This window comes from Rhea pennata, chromosome Z (assembly GCF_028389875.1).
Source record: "Rhea pennata isolate bPtePen1 chromosome Z, bPtePen1.pri, whole genome shotgun sequence".
In the NCBI taxonomy this organism is placed as follows: Eukaryota; Metazoa; Chordata; class Aves; order Rheiformes; family Rheidae; genus Rhea; species Rhea pennata.
In genome coordinates, this window is record NC_084702.1 from 57,674,068 (window position 1) to 57,700,335 (window position 26,268).

Below are 26,268 nucleotides of genomic sequence, written 5' to 3' on the forward strand. Positions count from 1 at the left end.
TACTATTTTTCAAGGATATTTTTTTAATGACCACATAAGATGGCATGATATTTGTTTCATTCACTGAATGAAACAGACGGATGAAGAACTAGAACACAATAGGCTAATTTTGTCTTATTTCCTAGGAAATAATAAAATAACAAGCTAGAATTCAAGAGTTACCTCTCTATTCTTTTAGGAATACCCAAGAGCTTGATCATTTGCCTTCATCTCATTCAGGCTGCTTTTCCTGCAGATGAATGATCTTCAAGGACTACAGCTCTTTTATTATGCACTGGTGTTATTACTCTGTGCTATTGCCCACTGTCATAGGATGATTTACTTTAACAGTTAGCATGCAAGAAAAAAATGCACAATTTTCTTTTTTTTTTTACATGACAGAGATGAAACTTTGGGTTACTTTGCATAATTCATATCACCATTCAATCCTTTGCACAATATCAGGATTAATGTTAGTGCTGAAGCCATTTCATTTGTCTGTAGTAGCTCACTTTAGGTTTTTTTATCTGTTACTGAGCTGTTCTAAACTCATGAATTCCTTTTGACTTCAAAAAGATATGCAGGGTGTGTAGGAGTGCTCCCCCAAGCCCATTTAAAGAAATCCTTGTTGTTAAGCTGCTTCTGAGCAGATTAGTGGGAAGGAGGCTCAGAGCTCTAAGGTAAGCTCCTGACTGGGCATCATATCTTCCCAAAACTGTTATCTTTTTGTATTTTAGAGGGAAAAATCCAAACATTAGGGTAGTAAATTTTTGAACAATGTAGTGTGTGACAAAATACTGAAGTGTAGTATTTTTGACTTGAGCTCACAGTATACCAGAAGAGAGCACAAAACTTTAATTTATTGAGAACTTTGCACTCAGCCACACTGAATCTGTATTATATTTCCTCTCAGCTTTAGGCACTACTAATGCAGAGAACAAATGGGAGAAGGAAAACAAAGGCATCAGAGAAAGCAAATAATGTAGGTTAATATGAATAATTGAAATGATGGATGAGGAAATCTTAGACTTAATCAGAAATAGTAGATAATAAATTAAATTAAATAGAAAACAATCAAAGAGAGAAGCATTTTAGCTTCAATATCAATATGCATTACTTCTCCGCACACACCACATTTGACACAGAGGATACAAGTCTGCTGTATCTTGCAGATAAGATGACTCAGGCACCAAAACTTATTTATATACACCTAAAGTACATAAGGACCGAATACCACAAGTACATTATATAAAAACCACATAATATATTATTAAATTGAACTAAACATAGCAAAAAGTAGTGGAAGATCTAGTCTTCATTTTGGAGGCTGGTCTACTTCCTACAACATTTGCTTTGTCACACAAGTATCTCGCTCCAGCACATGTCTACTTACATTGTTCCTCCTCAGTGGGCAAGATGCTGACAGCACCAACTTTTGCCTACAAAACAGCATCTAGATTTCAATTTAGCCTGCAAATTCATTTCCAAACCTCCATGTGTTCTTTAAATCACTGTTTCTAAGACTATTTCTAAAAACCTGGTCTATTCAGCTTTTCTCAACAAAGTTTCTTTTGGATCAAACTGCATTTTTCTTCTGAATCGGCAACAGACAAGTTGTGGTATGGCAAATTCCAATTAGAATTAGAAAAAAAATCTTCACAATGAAGGTGGTCAAGCACTGGAACACATTTCCTGGAGAGGTTGAACGATCTCCATTTTTCAGGACTTGTCGTGGCCCTGACCAACCTGATCCTACTCTGAGTTGGACCTAACTTCAAAGTTGGTCCTGCTTTGAGTGGGTGTATTGGAGCAGATGACCTAACCAAAGTCCCCTTCCAAGGAAAGTTATTCTGTGATTCTGTGAACTAAAGATGGGATTCATCCTACCTGACTAGAATTAGGGCTATGGGACACCTGTTCTTCATGATGTTTTTGTCCCTCTATGACTTATAAAAATAAGATGGCAATCTTAGACTAGATGTATAACTTTTACGTAAACTCAGGTGAGATGGGTTTCAATTTAAGGAACAGGTTTTTTGATCAATTTCAGCTATGTGCTTATATTAAGCTTAACAGATAAACCTAGAAGAATGGTAACACCATTCAGTGACTTAACACTGCTTGTTCCCACATACACCATAGCCAGCAGTCTTCAGGTCTGCCCTTTTAATAGCATGTTTTCTGCCTTTGTAATGGAGAAGTATCTGACTTGTAGTTTCTTGTTAAAACCAGAGAATATTTCACATTTGAAAGATCAGTCTTGGGTTAGACCAGCTGTTGTATCTCATTATATGGATAACAGATTGAGATTAATTTTTTTAACATGATCTGCATACTCTTGCCCAATGAGTTTGACTTAGTAGGTTAGCCACATCTAACTTTTTCTAAAACCAGTTCCAATAAAAGACAGTACTCTTGATGAACTATCCTGTAGTAATTTACAGGCATGCACAAAGAGTCATAGACACAGAGCATTACTATTTTGCATGTGAAAAATAAATAAGAGAAAGATTTAATATGAGCATGTAGAAGGCAACCATAACGGCACAATGCAGATGATTCCATGTTATAAGATTTTGTGTTTTATCAAAATACATAATAGACAATTGTAAGAAATTTGCTAGGCAAAGGTTAAGAAAAACAACGTTATTAATGCATGTAGGCACAAAGACTTGCTTACTACTGTTGTTAATTGTACAATGAGGTACAAGCAGAATCTCATTTTAAAGTTACCTACATTCATTAATTCTATTTTCCAATACCAAATTTTTAAAAAAGACTAAGAGTGACAGTATAATTACGTAAAAGAGATCTTCTACCATACTGCTATGCCTGTTTCGTCTTTGCAACAAAAGCTGTGGATACATTTTATTATGAAGAATGCTGTCTTGCTAGGTCTGCACTTCAGTGATGCCTTCTTCACTGGAAAACTTATGCTGGAGGTCAAACCTACCCAGTCTTCTGCACTGTATTAATTAGTAGGTTATAATTTAATCAATATTAATTACAAATGACAGCACTGTTATCTATTAACAAACCTGGAACACTATGTTTAGAGTTTCTGCCCTTCCAAAGGAGAAATTTAAATGAGGCAGCAAAGTGAAAATCTCTGTTTATACAAACATATATTACAAGCTTGTGTCTTGCTGGAAATTTTCTGAATAAAACCAGTTTTGTCTGCAACAGCCAATTTCCTGAAATGAAAGAACTTTCAAAAACCATCAGTTTTAATTGCACTTCATGCACCTCATGCATTTCAGCCAGCTACCACACATGCAATTAGGGCCCACTAGAAACTGCCATTCTTCCCTTTAACTCATCTAACTAGGACTTCAAGATCTTGTCTTCAAGTCAGTCAGGTGTAGGACTGCCCCAATAACTTGACATATCCCCATTTTTCCAGGCTCGAGGGAACTCTTGCTACTCTTCCAGACCTCCAGGCAGATGCAGCCTGCTGAATTTCTCATTCTCAAATCACTACAATTCTTGTCCCTGTGACTGCTTACAATTGCCAGTTGTAACAATAATATGGATAGGTCCACTACACATTAAAAAAAAAATGCTTTGCAATTTGCAGATGCATCTAACTGTATTTGCCATACTTTATTTCACATAAAGGAGCAGAGCATTACCAAATTAAAAGATTTGACCTATTTGCTACATGTCCTTTTCCTTCTGTCAGTATATCCATGAAAGTGGCTTTCATGCAAAGATATATATGGGGCTTGTTTGTTTTTATTTCCTGCTCCATGATATTTTTCTAAGTTAACTGACAGTAACATAACTATAACACAGAACCATCAAAGACAGCTTTCCTCCCCATAAACGCTAGTTTTGCCTTCACTTTGCATAAAAATATGTGCTAAGCTTTGATGACAAATTGAAATGAATAAAGGTGGATATGTTATACCAATATATAAACATTTACAAGAGAAAAAAAAAGAACAGAAAAATATCATACACTTATTTTTCTAATGCAATCTTCAATCTTGAATAGTTCCTTAAATACCCACTGCTGCCTCCATTGGACTCTAATTCCTGGTCTGCAATATTACAGTGAGAGAATGGGACCATACCCCTCCTGTACGAATGCATGAGCAGATCTTTAATTACATATGATGAACTTGATATACTTTTTTTTGATATACTTTTCTTTAGGTGCAAGGATGAAAGGAAGGTGTTGGTCTTTGATATATGTGGAAGCTGGAACATGGTTCTTTTAAGCTACAGATCTGAGGTCAAGTTTCTGTGGGCTAAAATGCAAAAAGGAGTCGAGTGTAATGCTACAGAGAAGGTTCTGAAGCAGATGTGATGGAGCTCACAGAAAATGAAGAGAGAGCAGCTAGCTAATGTGTCCTAAGTAGTGTGGCTTATGTAACTCCTCCTGCAACAAAAACCTCTGCAGAAAAGAAACTGCTGAAAAGGAACAGTATTTCCTAACTGAGGAATATTCCTTCAGTAGCTCCTTCCACCTCCAAGACATACTCCAGCTACAGCTGCTCTGGACCTTCACCTGGAGATTTTGTGGGAAAAGATATAGCTTCCATCCACCCTTGCTTTTGTTCTTTGTAAGCTTGTCCTCCAGCTTACCTAGTCATTAGGCTCCAGGCTGTATCCTTGTTACAGAGATGAGTTTCTAAGTCCTCTGTGTCATGTGGAAGAAAGGATATTCATAATAGAATTTGGGTGCACTAGGGGTTGACAGGTATCCACACAGAATAGTGACACATAAAAGGAGTGTAAGCACTTTTGGCTGCATTTGCCCAAGTGCTTTGTATGAGAATCCTGTGTATGTCAAAGTGATCATTAATTTCTGTCTCAAAGACTTACCTAAAGCCCCAATGTTAAGCTTATTTGCTTTGGTCCAATATGAGCATATACAGTTACCATCACTTCCTTGTCAGATCTTTAAGGATCCTGGCTGTTTGTCTTTCCTTACCCGCTTATGAAGACGTTCTGCTTCCTCCTGATACGCAGCAAGCTGTTGTTTCCATTGTTTTACATTGGCAGTGGATTCCAGCAGGGCTGCCGTGAGCTTAGCATTATTACCCTTGAGTGTGGCCAGTTCTGCCTCCCAGTGCTTGCTGATTGTCGAACTGCATAGACAAAATAAGAACAGTCAGAACCCTGCAAACCTCCTCTTGCTTTTGTTTTCCTTTAAATGTCTTATATTTTTTTAATATTCAGAAGAGAATTGAGCAAAAATCCTTTAACTGAAAGCTCAAATGAGAATGCAAGTGCTCAAAAATCAACAAAACTTTAAATTCAGAAAATACTCAAGAGAATTGCTAAAATAGGGATATAATTATGTGAAAATAAATTATACCCTCCCAGTTCAACATTGCATTTTATTTTATAAGATACTATAGATAATGAAATTCACATCAGTTTCCCCAAAGCAACAGCATCTAATTCTAGAATATTTAAATGATTAGGCACCATTTTAATAGATAATATAGTACTTTTTCAGCTATTACTTCATGAAATATATTCTAGGAAAAGATTTGTCACCAACCTGATCTAACCTGATTAAAAAGAACTAATGTAGTGCTTTGGAACTGACAGCTTATTTGCCTTAATGCAAGCCTTCTATGCCTGAAATATATTTTTTTTATTAAATACCATATTTAATTTGTAGTTACAAATTCAAAGACCTTGAATTTCACCACCATAAAACTATCACTGTTAATATGCCTTTCTTCAGCAAGATCAGCAAAGAAACTAAAAATTAAGGAACACGGAGCTATTATTGCTTTATTGCAAAGAGGGAGCTGAGGTTGGGGTTTACTGGAGTAGCCTATGAAGAAACAATTTATTCTCTGAGCAAACAAAGGGCTTTAATTTTCACAGCTCATTAGTCTGCCATAATCCACAGTCCCTACTTTGCACACAGTATGTAAAGCAAATCCATCTCAAACACATCAGGTGGATGTATTTGTATACAAACAGGTCATTAATGTTCACTTGTATAATGCTGATAGAGTGTGAGGTGAACACCTATGTGGAAAACACATACAGAAAATCATTCACTTTGTCTAATTAGATTGCTAATGAAGGTATTGAAAAGTGATGATCTCTAACTCTGGCAAAAATTACTTTGCATATGAATACCATTTTGCATATACATTTATAGCATGCAATTTGAACTCTGCACATATGAACAGCTAATAGTTCTGTCACCTTTTTACCCACCAACTTTCCTTTTTTCACTTCATACCTCTGCACAGTCCATCCAACAACAGTACCTTTCAAAAAGGTACTGTTGATTACTGTATGATTACTGTAAAAGATCCTTAGGTATTCAAAACCAACTAGCCACTAAGGAATAATCATTATCAATTCAGATCACATCTACTGTTCCACTAAAATATGAGGTCTGATTCTTCAGTGCTCCTGCATTTCCGTCTAAATACATACTTCTTACCCTTTGAGTACAAGTGCTTTTTTTTTTTTTTTTTTTTTTTTTTTTAATTCCTATAGCATTTCTTGATCTATTCCACTAATTAGAAGCTCATCACTGGAAATTTTAAAACTTAAATGACTGAATTAGAATAATAATAATGATCCTACTTCATCAGGGAACACTGACTCATACACTAAAGAAGGTAAGGACTAATTTCTGTAACAATGTCTACTGTTATGTTTCTCTGATCAGATTTACTTTTCATTTAAGGTAGCACAACAGATAACAAATTCTGTAAAAAAGAAGCTAACAAAAATCTAGCTCATCATCACATTCACGTTTCCTCTGTGGGGTTCTGATCCTGCAAAAAAATATCTACACCAGAGATTTCATGTAAATGAGTAGTTCCATTCAGTAGCCCTGCTACAGCAGAACTAATACTAACTATGTGTGTGTAATGCATACATTTACAAAACATGCCTTGCTACCCATCTTTCCTCACAGAAGAACGATATGTATAAGATTTTATATTTATGTAACATAGCAGATTAAAAGCTTTGTATCCAATACAGTTACAGGCTGAGAACTCCTTGATCATTTAATGTCGTAATCTAACATGTAAAAAGGGTAGTGAATGGATTTTTTTCAATATAATAATCTATGTGCTCAGAGTGATACAACATAAATGAGTAAGTAGGAAGTTTCAGAAGCTAGCTCCCTAGCTGTTGCTTAATAAGAAAATAAGTGGGATTCCTTGTGTTTTTCACCTTTATGTTTTTCCAGTGTGCTTACTACCCTGCCAACCCCCCCCCCCAAACTTGTGCTCTTAAGTTATTGCTTCTATACCAGAATGTCAGCATTAAATATGAAGCACGTATTTTCTATTACTGCTACAGTTACCTAGATTTAGAACTCTGAAGTTGTCTTTGGAGCTGTTAATTTTTAAACTTGCCATTTTCAATAGGACTGTACCAGTATAATTTCTCAAGCTTACTTTTGTCCCTATGTAATCTATATAGTAGGCACAAATACATCTATTGAAACGTATGTGTCATTTTGTTCATAATACATTGTTTTTTCTATAAATAATTCCTACTGTACCTTCCACAGATTGTACTATGGCTCTATAAATATATTTACTTAAATTAGTCTAGCATTATACCTTATAATACATACTTCCCAATAGTACTTCCCAACTACTTAGGCTTATTATTATTTTTTTAGCAACATTCCACATTCTCTGAAATAAATATAACTATGGGATAGATATCATACAAAATACTAAAGACTTGAAGGTTTTGCATTTCCATGCTTGATAAGATCAGGATCTGGCTGAAATAACCTTAAACCAATCCCAGTAGCGCTGATTTACTTTTTTTTCAAATAATTTCTTACACTTTTAACAATTTCTTGTAACAACATAATTATTGCTCAATACCCTCTTCCAGTGTATGTTTGAAAACACAGAAAACACTTAAAACTGAGGATTGTGATCACTGTTAAAACTGGGAGTCAGGATCATTAACTAAGATACGAGAAAGTAAGAATGTCTAATCAGACACCAATATAACCTTATAATATCTACAGACCCTAAGCATTGAAGGAAGAAAGGGGCTGTGGTATGTCATCCTCCAAGTACTTTCACACAAAATGTGGGGTTTATCTAACTCATGGCATATGTACTCAGCTGCTAATTGTTGCAGACGGCAAGACTGTGCATGGAAGTTAGCAGTGGTGGGATGCTATATTTCAATCTGCCCACAGTTGTTCCAGACAAACTAAAAATTGATAATTAAAGTTAAGTTATGCTTTTTGAAGTATTTCAGTTAAAACTGGTCTTACTTTGATTTAAATTAATTATTTTAGGATGAGGTAAAAGGACTCCTACAGCAGGCTGTTCTTAAGCCACACTAAGAGCATCTGCATTTATGCCTTTATCTATAGAGCTATGTTGGTTCAAAGTCATAGACAACTCCCAAACCACACACTTTTGGCACAATGAGAATTCTCCTTCAGTTCAGAAAACACGGAGGCTAGCATCTGGGACAAGAAATACATAGATCCAGAAGCTGAAAGCACAGGCATGGAAAATTCAAAGGGCTCACGACATAGTCCGTGGCCAGAACTTTGATCATGACATGGCTGCACTACAGTCCCTCAGGATAGGTATGATAGGACTACAAATACTCTTTCTTTTCAAAACTTTTGCTTAATTCCTGTTTGAAAGGCTTTTATTAGAAGAAATCAATTTTACCCTCAAAGCATTAGATTTTGTCACAAGAAATATAGAGCTGTCAGATTGTCTTAAAAGTTGCAATTATCTATCTAAATGAAAAACAAAATACCCTTCATGTGTTGTGAGATTATTTGTCTTAAAAGCACATGAAATTACTTGCTCAAAGTGATCCAAATTGCAACGTAACTTCTACCAGAACACCTTTCAGGTTTATACTACAAGGCAAAAAGCACAGCTGTATGTATAAATAAGGGAGAAGAGAACACACACATTTTGAATCCTGCAGCATAGGAGTTCAACCTATATTTTGTTTTGTTCTGAAAATCATGCACCCCTTGCTGGCAATATCACAATTTTAATGCTTATTTCTTCAGACTTGTCAGAAGTAATATCACTGACTTCCTGGTATGTTTTAAGTTTCAAGATGTCTTTCAAAACAGAAACATTCTTAGCACTTCTGCTTCTTGCCTGTTTCCAAGCATGAAAAATTCTACGGAAATTTTTTAAAACGTTAGAACATAATATAAAGCCCACTCATTTTCCTGGTGAAATTTCTGAATGTCTGAAAATAAAGTAACAAGCAACTTTTCAAATAGAGCCACAATACGATAGGATAAAACAAACACAAGACGGCAAATGGGCTTGTGATGGACAACAACAAAATACAAGTTTTATTGAATGAACTGATAATGTTATACAAAAAAATGTTTCCATAACAGAGGCTTAGGTTATATTGACTGTAAAATTATCTTTAGAATGTCAACTATATAGAGGATTATAACTTGTTAGCGAGTAAGTGCTCTGAACTTTCCCTAAATCTCAGATCTCTGGTGTAGATCATGGTATTTAGCATGAGTTTAATATCGGCCATCTCTACAGTCAGAAAACACTGTATGGTGCTCCATTTTTAAGGTAAAGGATTCAATATCAATTTTTTTTGATACCTACGACAGAACAATTTGATCACTAACGCAAAACACTCTCAGAGCAACTGCCTACTGGTGTTCTATGTCGTAACTGTGACACTCTCTTAAAATTAAAGTAGAATTCAATGATCCTCCATATTTTTAGGCATTCTGACCAATTAACAGTGAGCCTATTGCCATTCCCATCGGATATTAGTTACAACTCCAGTAAGTCACTAAGGAATAGCTTTGCTATCTGTCCATCTGTGACCTGAATAGACTGCCAGAGGCTATAAATGCATGATTATCTTTCTCAGTAAAGTAGGTCACTTAACAAAAATTAATCCTAAAAGCTCCAGTCACCACATTTTGCCAGTTGGAGGAGAAGACTTGGAAAGGCAGGAGTGCAGGACTCACATTAGTGAGTTGCATTTAGATGGAAGTTATTTCAAGAGATGCCTTCATGAAACACAGCAAAAGCAATCCCAGTCAAGAGAGACTTTCTGCTCTTCGAATTAATCAGTAATTTATCTAGCTGGCTGAGTCATATGCCGTACAAAAAATATAAAACATGCTTTAAGTTTTATTTCAGATTTATAGAAATAATCTATGTACAGCATTTTGCTTTATTAATATTTTGTTTTTAATATTTGATTGAATAAAAGAATTACTGCTTAAAAAAGGAATAAATCTGAAACTGTACTCTACTGTAGCTGCAGTTGCAAAGAACTACATTTACTCAAGAGTAAGTAAACTCTTCAAGTACTGCTATGATCTGCACTGCAGATAACTGGTGAACAGTACTATCTTGGAATAGCAGAAATGAGGAATTCGGTTGAACAGACTGGAGCGCTTCTCTACAAAATTTGGCATCTGCTATAGTAACTAAATCCATAAGACTTGACAAATATGATTGGAGCATTCTCCATGTAGCCGCTATGCAGATTATAAATAGTGGCATACTTTGGAAGCAGACCAGGAATCTTGTGGAGTGAGTATTACCACTCTGCAGGAGAGCTATGTCAGCCAGCTGGTAATAATGCATTAGCTGTGCTGGCAGCAAAAGGTGATCCTTTCTGACAGTCTTCCTGGTGAACCTTATAGAATAGCTCTTCCCCAAGCTTAAGGAAGCAGGAGGGGAATTGTGAATGATTTGGATCTGTTATCACAGTATCAGAGAGCACTAGTGTACCCACACTTTCTTCTCCACTTTTGAAGTGCAAGGCAATAGTTTAGGTTCATGTAAAACTCCCAGGGGAATCAGGGAATTAATTCTGCACGAAGTCTTCATGGAGTTCCCCATATGAAAGAAAAGCCATGAAAGTTCTTCCACTAGGGCTTGACACTGAATATTGTTCCTGGGTGAAGTAATGAAAATTGAAAACACTGCTGCGACAATAAGAGGGTGAACTTTGAAGAGTGCTTTAAGGTGACTCCATATAATGCTGAGTTCCCAGGCTGGAATGGTGAGAACTCTGCAATGGGCCGTATTTCTTATCGTCTCCATCCAAGTGACGTGACTGTCCCATTAAATATGATTGTTTACTTGGTACAGAGCATGACTGCAGCATCCCTTAAGTTATTTTGAAAATCTCACAAGAAGCTTCCTCTCTCACTCATGCTAAGAATGAAAGCTAAGCTCCTCACTTCATATCCTGACTTAGAAGAAATTTTAAACAGGCATTTGGGGAATTTCATCCCTTTTCAGATGAGAAAGGGCATACAGTGTGACTATTAAAATCATAAAACCAATTCATGATAGAAATGATTTAAACATGATGGTTTTAGAGTTTTTCCAGCAGCCAGTCCAAAGTATCACATGCCCTTGGGCACAAAACTGAAATGTCTTAGTCTCTCTCTTGAATATTCAAAGCAAAGTTGGAAATAAAGCAGAAAGGGGTTCTGCCATTTTTTTTAATTATACCTAATTAGGAAACTTAGAGTGGGAATGAAAAGGGAGCATTGGAGTGGTAGCCATCAGGTCCTATCTCAGGAAGAGTCATGAAAGAAGTCTTGACTTGTTCTGCCTTTTTTGTCTTTGTACAAAGCTATATGTTTGTACAGGCCCAACAGATCTCACCAGCCAAAAGATTCTGAACTTACGTACATGAGGCACAATCACCTACAATATACTCAAATAATTCAAGTAAAGGACCAGCAAAAGAAGGAGAGCAAGGGTAAGAATGACAGCTTTTGCAAAAAGGAAATTTTAAAAAGAAAAAATCTCTTGGTGGCTACTGCTTATTGCTTTTTATCTGTTGTTATGATTAAGTGGGCAACTGCAAAAGGAAGTCATATTGGGTATTAACTGAAGTTTTGATAAATTGGAATTTATTAAAAAGAAGGGGAAGTCCCCTCAAAGTTATAATCAAGAGATAATTACCAGGAAATTGCTTTGAGTTAAATATTTTGAGCAAGGCCAATGAAAAACTAATTAATATTCAAAGAGATCCTTATCCTTAATTAGAGCATTCAAAAGAATTTCTAGCAAAGGAGGATAGCTCCCCTGGGGAGAGAAGCAGGAACATTAACTGAGCATGAAAGATCTTTTCTTTCCTTTGGGATACGGAATATCTACATGATCTCAATGGAGCAACATCAGCACAAAACCAGGGAAACATAGTTGTGAATCAAGCTCTTCAGGTGGAAGGCAGTTGAATAGCTGAAATTGCCAGGTGAGAGCATGACTTTAGCTGAGAGTCTATTGTTCTTTACAAATGTCGAAAGTTAATCTCATTTCAGGATATGCCTTTTTTTGCACACTCCTCTGCAGAATTCAGAACAGCAATATGTTTGAACCCCTAATTCCTATGTCAGTGTACAAGGCAGGATGTGCAGAAGTCTCTTTTCTGCAAAGTTCAGAAGAGGGCTGCTTATGGGCCAATTATAGTGTTCTCTTTTGTGTTGCTTCCCATGGGTGATGTTTCTTTTGTATTTAGCCTTTCAGTTTGACCACGATCTCAGATTTTGAATCGTCTGTAACCTGTAGACATGTGGCCTGTAGACAGGGAAAGAGTGGTGTCCATAGTTCTGTTACAGATAGTTGTGTTATTAGATGTGTCTTTTTCCTACACTTTAGCACAGTGAGGCAGGGTCAAAATCATTGCAGAAAGGATTTGACAGATGAGGCTGACCAAAGAAGTTGAATAATGGTACAGACTCTTTCCACTACGTGGCAGACCACATGCCACACACTATGCAAGGTAAACAGGTGGCTATATCACCACCACCTAAACCAGCATTCTGTACTTAAAAATACAGCCTCAATTCAAGGCTCACAAGAAACCACTACATAGACAACTTCTCAATATGGAAGTTTGTCACTGAAGAATGCACAGAGAATTAATTCTTCTTAATGAGGGGCAATTTCACAGAAATATCCTCCACAGTAACCCAGCATAGCATTCTAGTAGAAGATATTAAAGCCAGAGACAAAAATTCCTAAGTGTGGTGTTCACTGCCTATGGAAACACCAGGAGTCAATAGCAACAGAAAAGCTCTTGAATGGCACTCCACGGGAAACAGAAGATTGTTTTGTTTGCGTTAATGCTCAAACAAACAAAAAAAACCCAGCTATGATCCTTATCAATCAGGGATTTAGACCCCAGGTCTGACCCAATTTCTAGTGGGGGGAAGAAAGAGAAGGGTCACTATTTTCCACAAGAAACAAGGAAATAAGTTTCCAAGTTTCTTGTAGTGTCCGCTAGTGTGTCTGGGTGTATTTACATAGGTGACATTTAAGCTCTGCTTTTTTGTTAAACTGTTGGTGTTAGCAATATTTTTACGTTATGCACACTGTCATAATGCAAAAAAAAATAAGTGATCTGTATTTAACCTGACTCAGAGTAGTGCTGAGAAAATCCATGACTTCTCTGAAGAGGCTCAAGTTTTATTTTTATTACTAGTTTTAATCAGATCTCATTCCTGTCTTAACCTAGTGTATTTTTACTATATAAAATTAAATTATCTCTTCATTAAGGCTGTGCAGTACAAAGCCAAATCATTTAACTGTTTTATAATTTCTATCCCTTTGCAAGCAGAACTAATTAATATCTTGCAGATCTAGAATTTTATCACATCCTCTAAAAAAGTAAAGAAAAAAAGAAAAAAAAAAGAAAAAGAAAAAAAGATTTGCCCTTGGTTCTTTACTGAAATCACTTATAAGTATCACTAGAAATATTTTACTCTCACATTTGTAATACAACTCATTTTTCACAACTGCTGCTACTAAATCTTTGAATGCATTAAAATAGAACACTAGCAGTAACTCTTCGCTGTTGCTATGGTACTGAGTATTTCAAATATTCCAACAAAACCACACTTTCAAAACAACCTAAGTTATATAGGAACTTACATCCCACTGCCTAAAATGACCAGATATTTGGCTGCAAAGAAATTTAAACAGGGATTACTATGGCACTTAGTCACTTTATGAAAGAAATTAAATGATGTGGTTATCTGTCCTACAGATATGAGAAACCTGACACTAAAATGACCTGAAATATGGTCACTGTCATTCTGGAATTCATTTGTACACACACACACACACTTAAAGCATTTTAAGTCCAAATTAATTTTCCTGAGGTCCCTGGCTAGACAAAACCCCATGTTTCTTCTGTAAGTCCTACCTGTAATGACTATTCATATGGGCACTGGTAAGAACCATGCTGTAACAGAAGGCAAGAGTATTCACCTGCCCTACAGTTCTTTTGCCTGGGCCCTCATTTATTGTGTGACTGTCTGATTTTAGGGGTTTTACTGAACTGTGCCCGCAACCATCTCTCCCTAAATTTCAGGAACTTCACTACCTTCACCACAGTTACTGACAGAAGAATTTGCTCTTCTCTCTCTCTCAAATATACTGTGACATAACGACAAGGAACAATTCTGTTCCCAGGCACCACAACTCCACTGTTAAGTCAAGCCGGGCCAAAGAGCTGAGAATCTGACCATCCATAGCAAGGAGTTAGCACCCTCCTCCAAACTGCTCAAGTCTTCGCCAGTTATCCAACACAGACCTGAACACAGTTCGCAGAATAAAACAAGCACATAGAGGGTTTAGCGTTCTCCCATCCACTTAGTTGTCCAACAATGCCCTATCAGGATTTACACAAGCCACCACCCTGTAATATCCATCTGTAAAACCTCTGGGCATGCAGTGCACACCCTCACTTCCAAGCTAGGAGAATACCACTCCAGTGGGTGGCAATGCGGCCCTGAAATCATTGCAGCTGCAAAGGGGCTCTACACAAAATACTGTCTTAGGGCCACAAGGGCACTGCACGGGCCCAGAAGAGATTGAGCACCATTGCTATAACATGTGGATGTGGTTTGGACCACGGCCCTTGGCCTGTTTTATTTAGCCATCTGGACAGGGCCAGCAAGACTGTTACAACTACAGCACGATTCTCTAGGGAGCAGTGAAGCGCCTCAGGTTTGTGCAGACAGAACAGAGGCAGCTGCAGCTGTGCAGGAGCTGGTGGCACGGCAGAGCTCGTGTGCTGCAGGGAGGGGGCCAAGGGGAAGGGCGCGCAGTGCCTCTCTCCCCTTGCCCCCCGTAAATCTGGCATACACAACATGCAAAAGGCAGAGATGCTCTGCCCAAGTCTGCCTGCGTTTCTAGGTATTTGTCACAGCTTAACCCTGACAGTATTGCTTTGTACTTCTAGGAATGACAGCAGGTATTATGACTGCTTGAAGATGAAAGATTTACAAGTATTTATTTTAGATGTGTATTTGAATCTTCTGAGATATCCTGTGATATCTCTAAAAATCTCCAAGATTCCTTAACGCCTGGTTCCAAATTTTACTGTAGTAACAAATACTGAATTTAGCAGAAAAATAAATTAGTACAGCTATTGGGCCTTACAACTGCAGAACAAAAAACAGAAAGACATTCTATAGAAGGGCCTACAAAAATATTTATATTTGTGTAGGCAGTTGGATAAAGATTTTGAATGATCACTCTTAGGCCCCAGCCCAGCTGGTACATTAGGTTATGTTATAATATCAGATAACAACTACTGGTGCAATTCATTGTTGCATTACCATTGTCAATTTGCTTATCCCAGTAAATACAACAACATGCATTAATTACACAGTTAGTGCAGGAGGTGAACTGACAGTTTACATGCTGACAACAATATAATTTTATTCCATTAAGGAAGCAGAAGCTATGCGAGATCATGGCAAATTTAATTAAGGTTCATTTATCTCCTATGATAACCATATAATTATTTAGAGTCAATAGGCTAAATATAAAGCCCAAACTAAATCATCTGCTGAGCTGTTAGAGGCACTTTAAAGAGCAAGCATCACGCTGAATGGACTCTATGATTGTAATAACATACATTGAGTGTATGTTTAAAAAAATAACTTAGTAAGGAGTTGCAAAACTTACTAATAAGTACTTCCACTTGTGTTGTTTTCCATCTCAGCTTTTTAATAGAACGGAAATATTTTTTGTTGTTGTTGTTCAATCCCAGGAAAAAAATTGACTTTCTTGCACTACATTGATTTAGAGTCAAATTTACTAAAAAGGTGAAATGGATGAAATTATACGGAAATTCCCTGACACTGGAGCTCTTTCTGTGCCCTGTATCCACAGGTTAACAGTCTGAGGAAGCCCTCCCTATGTACATTTCTCTCTCACCAGCTAAAAAAACCCAACAAAATCTGCACCAAACCAAAACAAACCAACACAATTTCTGATTAAGAAAAAAATGAACATGGTATCTTCCTTCATTCACTGGTAGTTGCTAGTTCTTATGCAGTCAGTCCAGACTTCAGTTCTGTGTCCTAAATGATCTTAGGCTTCCTTCAGGCCCTTTCCAGAATACTACCTGCATCAGATGATTGGTCTCATAATTCATCTGCAAGACTTAAAGACTCATAGAATCACTTCTTCCCAATTCAAACTATTGCTTCAAAGAAGAACATAACAACCCCTCTCCCCTTGCAGTTTACATAACTCATCACACACCCAACTGGGACGCACATAGTAAGCAGCTTCACATGAGATATAAGTTATGATTTCATAGACAGCAGAACAGATCACGAGCTCTTACCCCTTTCCAAAGCTACATCTATGTGCCGCTAATTGAGCGGTTTTAGAATATGCTTATTTTCTAGCATTGCTATCCCTATTTCATTTTCATGAATGGCATCCAGAATAGAAAAAGAGTAGGAAAAACAGCACGATGTCAAGACACTTAAAAGCCAGCTTTCCTGAGCCTCCCACTATGCTGAATATAAGGCCCAGCAGAGATGCATCCTAAAGTGCTAAAGTAAATAATAATAATATTAAAGTCTCTAGCAAGTATAAAAAGCAGACCATAAGCAGTGTTGTCATGTAATCGCATTAGTTCTAAATTTTAGATTTATTTCCTAAGTAGAGCGAATGCATAAATCTCAGTCTTATACAGTGATCTACGCACAATCCGTGCATATAGGAAGCTATTTTAGCCATCCTCTTGAAATTCAAACCAACTTAATCTAAATGAATTTCCTATATAAAAAAAAGAATTGGTCTGAGACAAGCTACAGCTTATTTCTGTTATAGGAAAGGAAAAAAAAACCCTCATGATTTCTTTTTTCTTTGGCAAACTAGAGTTGAATAACTTACTACAAGCATGAAGCACAATTCACTCTTAGAGCCTTCTTTTTTCTTTTTTTTCCCTCTAAGCCATATTGATTTAATGAAATGACTTTTTAAATTTGACAAATAGCTTATGAGTTGATAAAAAGCTCTTATATTCTACTTTACTGTTGATCAGTGCTAATTCAATTCAAAACTGACAAAACTTGATGACTGTTCAATATCACTGTGAAGTACTTTGACAAAGTTTATGAATTACCAGTTGTCCACATCTCACCAAAATGCTATTCAGCAACTTGAATCCATCTCAGCAGAGACCCCTGCTATATGTTCGAGACACTGGTCAACACAAGTTACTTTCTGCCCATACTAAAAAATGCCAGCGGCATCTGCAGTAATGTTAAATGAACTCAAAAGACATGACACTACAGGTACTTGAAACCTCCTCTAAATCGTAAAACTGATGGAAAATTACAGGAGATGTTGGTCACCATTTAGCTATATTCTACATTTTATTCTTCAAGCTAACTCTTCTCTCAGTAAGTGTAGGATACATCAAGTACTTCTGTTTTTGACAGATAAAATATTCTACCTCTGTTGTTAAATATGTTTCTGCCCCAAACCTCCACCCATGTGCAGGAAGTAGGTTGATGCTACTAAACTTCCACTGCAAGGGGTCTGCCTACCACATTCTCAGAGAAAACAATCAAAGGACAGCTATCCTGACACAATTATCATCATTAACACGACTACATGCTTTACTATAAGCAATTTCAGCACATCATAATGCAGCTTTAGAGTTTTTAATTAATGAATTTTCACTCGATTCTTTAGGAGACTTAAGAGATCTTGAAAGGAACCATCAGGAGAGTAGGCTGAGTGAGACAGCAGACCAGGGAGCCACTGCAGGGTGACAGGATGCTGGAGGATGCAGTGCTGTGGTGCCTCCATAGAAAACAAGAAGCACAACTCTGAAGCAAAGTAACTTAGTGGATGAAATCCACCTTCCCAGGTTTCAATGTCTGAAAGCTCAGAGAAGCAAGTGTCCTCAGATGGCCATTCATCCGACCCATCTTAGGTGCCTTATCTAAGACAAAATGCATCAGGCATAATCTCCTCAGGCATAAACGCTTAGGCCCAGCATCACATGAATATGGCAGTTTACCCGTTTGCCCTCAGAGAATACAGGCCACAGCATTCTCCAAGGAATTTTTACCTTATTTAGATTTATTTCCAAAGCATATTCTTAAATAAGAAGGCTTCTACTATCTTAACTCATCTCACATAAATAACATACTTCAGAGAGGATCATACTAGTAACACAGTATGGATCTCTTGGATCAGACTAAAACCAAGCTATCTACTTTATGAGAAAATTAAGAACTCATAGTCCCAGGCCGTGTATCTCTTGCAGGGATGCAAAGGGATACCTCAGAGGACACACAGTCATACAGCATATGAAATTCAGTCAACTCTCTTCCAGATAAATTCTAGGAAAAAAAAAATCATTTTCATGAAAGCTATTGTTTATATATGGGATTCATTAAAATATGATTAACAGTTCTTTAAAAATACACTAAGTTAGTACTCACGATATGTATTTTTAATATCAAGAGTTTTCTAAACTGCTTTTCTCAGCTTTGCCAAATTCAAATTATCTCACTGTGTTTAGTTTTTAAATTAATTATTTCAAGAAGTGGACAAAGGCAATCCATTTAACTGAATCCTGTCAATAAAAATATATAAAAACCTGCAAGTGGCTTGACAAAGGTCACCTCAGTGGCTTTGTGTGACACACAAAACCTCGTTGGCTCTGTGAACTGGTAAGGCCAACAGCCAGCACAGTTAGTTCCTAGGCCAGGCTCCATTCACACCCGAAAGTAAAAAATACGCCAGGGCACAGATGTGTTCACTCAGCTCTATCCTATTCCCCTTACTGTGTGACCACTGGAAGAGTTCACACCAGCTGCTCAAGCTGCACTCTCTAGATAACTTTAATTATGGTGTGATAGGATAGCAAAGGATCAAGGGTTATAGCCGCTTTCTAAACTCACTCTGTGACTGCTGCCTCTAAACCCAAGCAGAACTTGGCACGGCTGAACATCTACCTCACATCTTCAGCAGAAAAAGTACCCATAACTTAAATTAAATACCTGCTGCCAGCTATCATTGACCATAGAAGTCAGAGCCAATCTCCAAGGAGAAAGTTATCTAACTGAATAAAAATTAGCCAATTTGTAATTCCATATGGGCTTCATTAACACAACTTGAGTATTTTACAACTGACAAAATATTCCTCTGTGGAACTATGTTGCATGTTTTAGGTGATTCCACAATTAATAATTCACAAATGATTGAAAGTAGAAACACTCTGACATACGGTACTTGGTATCCTGTAACTGAGGAGAGAGTCCCTTGCCCCATATCTAGTAGTGTCCTTATAAATGCCAACAAGAATAAAAAAACAACAAGGTCTTAAGTTTAAATCATTGCAGAGGAATGACTTCTGTTTCCAGAGAGTCCATTTTCCTGAAGGAGAGGGGGCAGTCAAGAAAGTACTACAGAAAAGACTAGAAGAAGGAATAGAAAAATACCTGAAGTAAATTATTCATTTCACCTCCAAAGTTGTTAAAGGCTGAAAGTATGTTTATTTACATTCTGCTTGGAAGTTCTGGAAAAATCAGTTTTATACTGCTTCAAGAGTAACAACTGTTTAGTCATTAACGTTGTCACCATACTTGTATGTTTATCATTAAGTATTCCACAAGCCAACAAAACTATAGCCACACAATACATAAGATTTCAAAACTATACATATATGTGTGGGTGTGTGCGCGCGCGTGCACGTGCAACTAACTATAGAGAAATAGCCTCTGAGAAAACTAACTTCCCAGATTCCAGGTAGCTACCTTAAGTCATGCTTAAGTCATTTTTAAAGTCCTCAGATTGAATGGTTTGCCTAAATATTAATATGCATTTTTCTAACTCCACATGAAAAGCAACGTTTGATGCCTCAAAAGAACAGTGTTTAAAAGAGCTAGTATTTAAGAAGTCCTCATTTGCCAACTGTAATTAAGTATCAAGTTGAGATACTGTAATGCCTTATAGTCACAAACACATTCTCCTTTATCTACAACAGGAAACAGGAATGGCATCCAACAGCAAATGCTATCCATAGAAGTTTATTTTATAACTACATACAATCTATGTCTCAGATGATCTGCAACTACAGCTGAGACCATACAGAAGGCAGTGTGATGAGTTGGCATGAGTAAGTGAAGGGCTAAATTTATGTCTATCAAATGCATTCAACTGAACTTCACTTTCAACAAGATGTACTTAGTTACAGGCTTTTCTCTTTTCTTTAGTATTTCCCCAAGCTATCCATCAGGATTTTGGCCTTGTTGCCTAAGGAACTTAACACAGACCCTACATCAGACAGGATGAGAATACAGCAGACAGGAAAGGTACAACAACAGAAGAGTTATTTTGTGCATTCACCTGCTCTTCTGAAAAATACAATATATCTGGAATGGGGCAGAAGCACCAAGCAACTTGGAAACACAGACAGCCTATATTTGAAGATAGCCACTGACTGAAAGGTCTGGAGTGGGGGTTGGTTGTCTGATTTTTCTCCCCCCACCCGCTCCCCCCTTTTAAACAGCTTACTTCTTTGAGATCACTTCATTTTAGCTCTTGTCATCTCAGTAAAGTAGGAAGTTGATTCCTGGTGTACGCATGACATTATATAACTACTTGAGCAACTGGATATTTGGAAATATTTCTTCAGTAGACAAATACACTTTGGCTTTCTGAAGTATGAAACAGCTTTCACTCATTTCCATTTTTTTTTTTAATTATTTTTCAGCCTGTGGACTTGAACTTGAATTGTTCAGTACCGGTTCATTTTCCTGTATTTGTAAGGAATACGATGGAGGCATTTTACCATGACTACAATCACTGCTACAAGTTACGCAAGTTCATTCATGTTTCGTACACTGATTTTACAAAATAATCTAAAGCTGACACCAAGTGAATCTTGAGATGAGTAGGGTAAACAAGAAGTAAAATAAAAGTGAGGCAGATTGTTCTGCAGGATACTTAAGTGATCTGAAGGTCATGAATCTTCAATTCTCTTCAATTTTCTTTCTTTAAAGGTGTGTGCCCCCATTTCAATAATTTCTATGGGGATGGGAATGTGTATCCTGAAACCCAAGGCCAGACTATTTTCCAGTTTCACGGAACCAGATGATGACTACAGAGTCTATTTAGAGGCAGAAAACAGTAAACGAACAAGTCTGAAAAAGTTTTTTCTTAGAATTTTCCCACCAACAGTTATATAAATGTTATATTTGGCGTTGATAAAAATAAGTGGACAAAGCCTTGCACTTGAACTGAAGCAGTAAAATATTACCTACTAGAAGCTTTTAATCTTCTAGTCTATTATAACTGACTGTTGGGGCATATTTTGATCAGGTCTGTCTTCAGAGAGAGGCAATGCTCGTGTACAAATGGGTGCGAAGCCGGTCATAGTCTTACCTGCAGAATAAATTGTAATAGGAAAGTCTGATTGCAAAAAGTCAAAATTCCAGACTGAAGAAAGCCCATCACCACCTCGTGAAGAATGAATCCCAAACTAAAGGTAAGAGTGTGAATGGTTCATGTATCCTGGTCATTAAGTACTTTCACTGATCAACATCCCTAATGAATCCAGATGAGACAGTGCAGTTTGAGTAATCAGACTTTGTTAGAAGTCTATCTGTATCCGACCTGCAAAACACCCCCTCTCTCTTCTCCCTCCTCCCAAAAAGCTCCTTTCTTCAAGGGTCACAACCATCAGAAAATTCACTTTGGACTTACAGGATCAATATCTATGATTTTTTTCCAGTAACTTCACATTATTAGCTTTGTTTCCATAAAAAAAATTTTAAGCAGATGGCTGAAAAATATCTGTAACTATGCACTGAGCCTTCCAATCCAAACAAGACATGACATTTGTAGTTTTAAAATATGATTCCCCCTCCCGCCACAGGTGATTTAAAAAATAGCAATTCCATAAGGTGGTTATTCCCTCTTAAAATTTTTCATTGTGTTTTTTCTGGAGAGCAGTACATTGGGACCTGCAGCATTTCTTTGGTGTCTGTTTGCTTTGATTCTAAAGAGACCTCAGTTTTTAAAATGATATTTCAAAATATGTTGTTGGAAGAGATCTGTGACAGCTGCAAATGCTGACATAACTTCAATTAAACCCTGGCACAGACAGATCTCTGCTTTACTAAAGACAACACATTGGACTTCGTGCGGTCCTGGAAAAGTTCAGTCTCCAGCTTAACCCTACTTACTGGCTTTTCTACAAGGGCTCTCAGAAATGCCAGACACTGAAAGCTAGAAGAATGAGTGAAGAACACAGGAGGTATCAATTGTCTATATATGATATCCTATAAATATAATTTAAATTTGTGAAAAGATGATTGCAATGTTTGAGCCTAAAACTCACAAAGCTATGGATATTCTATATAATATATATACACAAATCATCCCGTGTAAAAACCTCACAGCTACTGCTCACAAATTAAAACAAGCATACACACACGCGGTATCAAAAGTTACAATAGAAAAAGTTCATTATTAAACTAATTTGCTAGGAATATTTAAAACAACAGTAACAGTCAAGAATAAACGTGTATAACCAATCTCAAACTGACTATGCAGAGCTCCTTCCAGTAATGCTTCAAGACAACAAAAAAAGTCTATGTGTTAAGAGCAAACTCCTAAAACGAGGAAGTAACACACTTCAGAGAAATGAATTCATGAAAATGCCTAAAGCAAATTCATGACTGAGTTATGCAAGCAATCAACAGAATAAACAAAGAATTAAGTATCATAGTCCCAATTTAGAGAGCCAGTGTTTAGTTACTCAAGTACTATCCCACAATCTTCTAAAGTCATCCAGCTTTTAGACTAGTTGAAAAAATGCATATACTCTTTTAGAAAATGAAAGTTCATTCCTTAATCAAGTTAATTCAATCTTTTTAAAAAATTTAATTCTTATTTATGTGATTAAAGAAAGAAGAAAATTACATGTCCCAAGTCAAATGATTTTTTTAATATAAGTTATCTAAGGATTGTATTCCTCTAAGAATGTACGTGACAGACACATTGGAAGAGTGCTCAGTTGTCCCTGAGGATGGTATTTACATCATTAATTTCAAACACCCAGCTCACATCATCTGAATCACTCCTTGGAGTTCTCACTAAATAAACAGCAGGAAGTAGGTAATTCAGATGCTCCAAACAAGAACGTGCTTAGATGCACAAAGGAGACAGCGTAATTATTCTCTTAAATGTTCAGTTATTTTTAGTTTTGGCTCTCATTCATTCTTAAAACCTTTAATATTAGCTCTATCAATTGCAGAGTTGCTCCATTTTAAGGAACTTTGCAGTACATACTCTATAACAATTCTCCCAATAGTAGATACAAATCCTTCTTCACTTCTCCTCCCACCGCCATATCTACAGTAATCTTATATTACAGCATGAGCTTTGTTGCGCTGTTTGACACACTACGGTTTGAAAATGTGTAATGGCTTACTATGTATTCCAGAAATTCGTTACAGAACTTTCAAAAATTGTCACAATCAAGACAGATATGAAAAAAATAGCTAACAAGTCAACATCTATTAATATCCATCAACAGCTAAGTCCCATCAACCTAAGCAAACATGCACAGATGGGGGGAGCAGTGGAAATTGGGTCAGAGAATGAGGAGACAGCAATCACTCAGGGTGCTTCTTTGAGAGACTACCATAGTCCTAGTGGAGCACAAGAGGCAAAAGAACAGCATAGCTAAGACCTTCACAACATCAAGCAAGTATTGGTTGAGATGAAGTCAAGTTCTGCTGTTAAGCTGCTATACTAACCAATTCTTCGCTTACACTGACAGTGGGAACATATCACCTTTGAGTTTCTTCTAAGTGTGCCTCAAGAGATAATCTTTCCTCTGCAAAGTAATTGAATTTACTAGGGTTTTTTTCTAGTATTCCTTAAAACGTTATACTTCATTATAGTACTGTGCAATTTGAAAACAGTTATTGCCTTCTATGTTACAGAGAAGGCTTTTTAAAAAAGAGAAAAAAAAAAAAGAAAAGCCTGGGTTTATCAGTCTCCATTCTTCTGGAATAAAGCCCAGAGCAACCTGATCTGCTCTCACAGATGATCTGCTGTAAGTAAGAGCTTGAACCAGAGACCTCCTGAGGTCTCTTCCAACTTGAAAGCTATCCTACGATCATGCTAAACATCATTAAAAAAAAAGAATTAGGAAGATATAAATATAAACACTATACAGAATATCCAAATACTGGGATTTGAATATAAATTCAAATTGTAAAACATCAGAAAAAGATATTAACTTAAAACTCTTTTTTTTAAAAAAAAACCAACAGTTCAACATGATCCACAAAGTACTTTTACTATAACATAGCTAAAATATTAAAGCTTGTAGAAGCGAGTCATTTTAATATACAAAGTGAAAAATCTACTAAACAGATTTCTGCATACAACCTTTAATGAAAACTCAGTGAAGGAACATGAACTAGCAGCAAGATTTGGATTTTTTTTTGTTACAGCATTGGATTTACATGCAGCATTATTAAATGGTAAGCTATCTAGACAATAAAATACCTAAGATATAAACATCATTTGAAATAAGTCCATTTTCACTAAGGCAATGAGTCAATTTCATATTAAAAACCTGTTTGAATACAAAAATAGGAATTTTAACGAACAAGCAACAAGCACACATACATGTTTTGATCAGACAATATATAATAGAAATTCCAAGTTTCATCAAATGGAACACCATTACGTATTACATGAAAAAAATGAGGTAACATGTTCAAGTCAAGATTTTCAAGATCTGTCACAAAAGAATTCTTAAATTTAAGTCTTGTTTCTGAAAATGCATGTTTTATCTCACAGCATTATAAGGTGTCAAGAAATGGTATAAAACCTGTAACAAACAAATTATTCATTTTACAAAGGTGAAAGCCACTTTTACCAAAGTTACCAAAAAGCCCAAGCAGCAGTAGCAGAGTTCATCAGAACTCTTTAGCTCTTCAGTTTAAATATTAAAAATATATTTTGAAGCTTATTAAGCCTAGAACATTATTCCTTTGGGCTTATCTAGACAAATAAGAATTGTACACTGTGCACCAGCATGATAAAAAGTTATGCTTAAAAGCAAGGTGCAGTCACATCGGAGGTGGTTATGCATGTTTCAGCAACCTTTTTCTCTCTAAACCCCATTTTACAATCAATACTTTTCTTGTATTAGAAAAAAAAAATCAGATTTTAAGAATGTGGAAAATATTGCCAAAAAAAGAGGAAGATTTCTGAGGAGATTGAGAGTTATTTGGGAAAGATGATCTGTGTGTGTGTGTGGGGGGGGTTGCTGGTTTTTTTTATTTTTTAAAAAAAGTTTTCTATATTTTAAACAATAGATTTGATAAACTAGCTTTTGTTAGAAATAATCCTCCATGCACTAGTCATTGCTCAGAAAAGGACTGATTAGAGTCTCAAACAAGATGTTTTAGAACTTCTAATGCCTTGCTTAGGCTCCTTTAATTTTCATTTATTCCAGCAACATTCAGTAATGAAAGTAGCGCTCAGGCTATACTATGTTATAAGAAGCGGGAGTTGCCAAGTAATATTCCTCAGTAATTCAACATTAACCAGCACAATTGCTTAAAAAAAAAAGTTTAATTGCAAGAGTTTATCTTTCTGCATAATGCTCATGTAACTATTTAATATCCTTCCCTCTCAAATGGTTGACTAGAGTCACACTGCCTGTGAAAAACTTTAAGACTTTCCCATCAGGGATAAATTGAAGATTGTTGCTCTATTATGCTCACAGGATATGAATGAGATCGTATATATTTATTAGAGAAGGTTATACTCAACACTCAATTATTTCAGTAAATAATAAGAAATCAAAGTTCTAATAACAAAACTCTGCTGACTTAAGCAATGCTTCTTCTCAATTCTTGAATATAAATGGTCAGGAAACAACTACAAATACCAAAGCAGTCTACACTTACATTGCTCAAATAATGCAGCCCTACAACTGCTTATGCTAACACACACAAAGCAC

General features: G+C 36.5%; 1 protein-coding gene across 1 annotated transcript in view; it reads right to left on the bottom strand.

Annotated features, from left to right (window-relative positions):
• HOMER1 (homer scaffold protein 1) overlaps positions 1 to 26,268 on the bottom strand; it is an 89,254-nt gene that overhangs the window by 17,161 nt on the left and 45,825 nt on the right. The window contains exon 6 of the mRNA XM_062599264.1: positions 4,919 to 5,075. Within this exon, the coding sequence (XP_062455248.1) occupies positions 4,919 to 5,075 (157 nt within the window). The remainder of the gene's footprint in view (positions 1 to 4,918; positions 5,076 to 26,268) is intronic.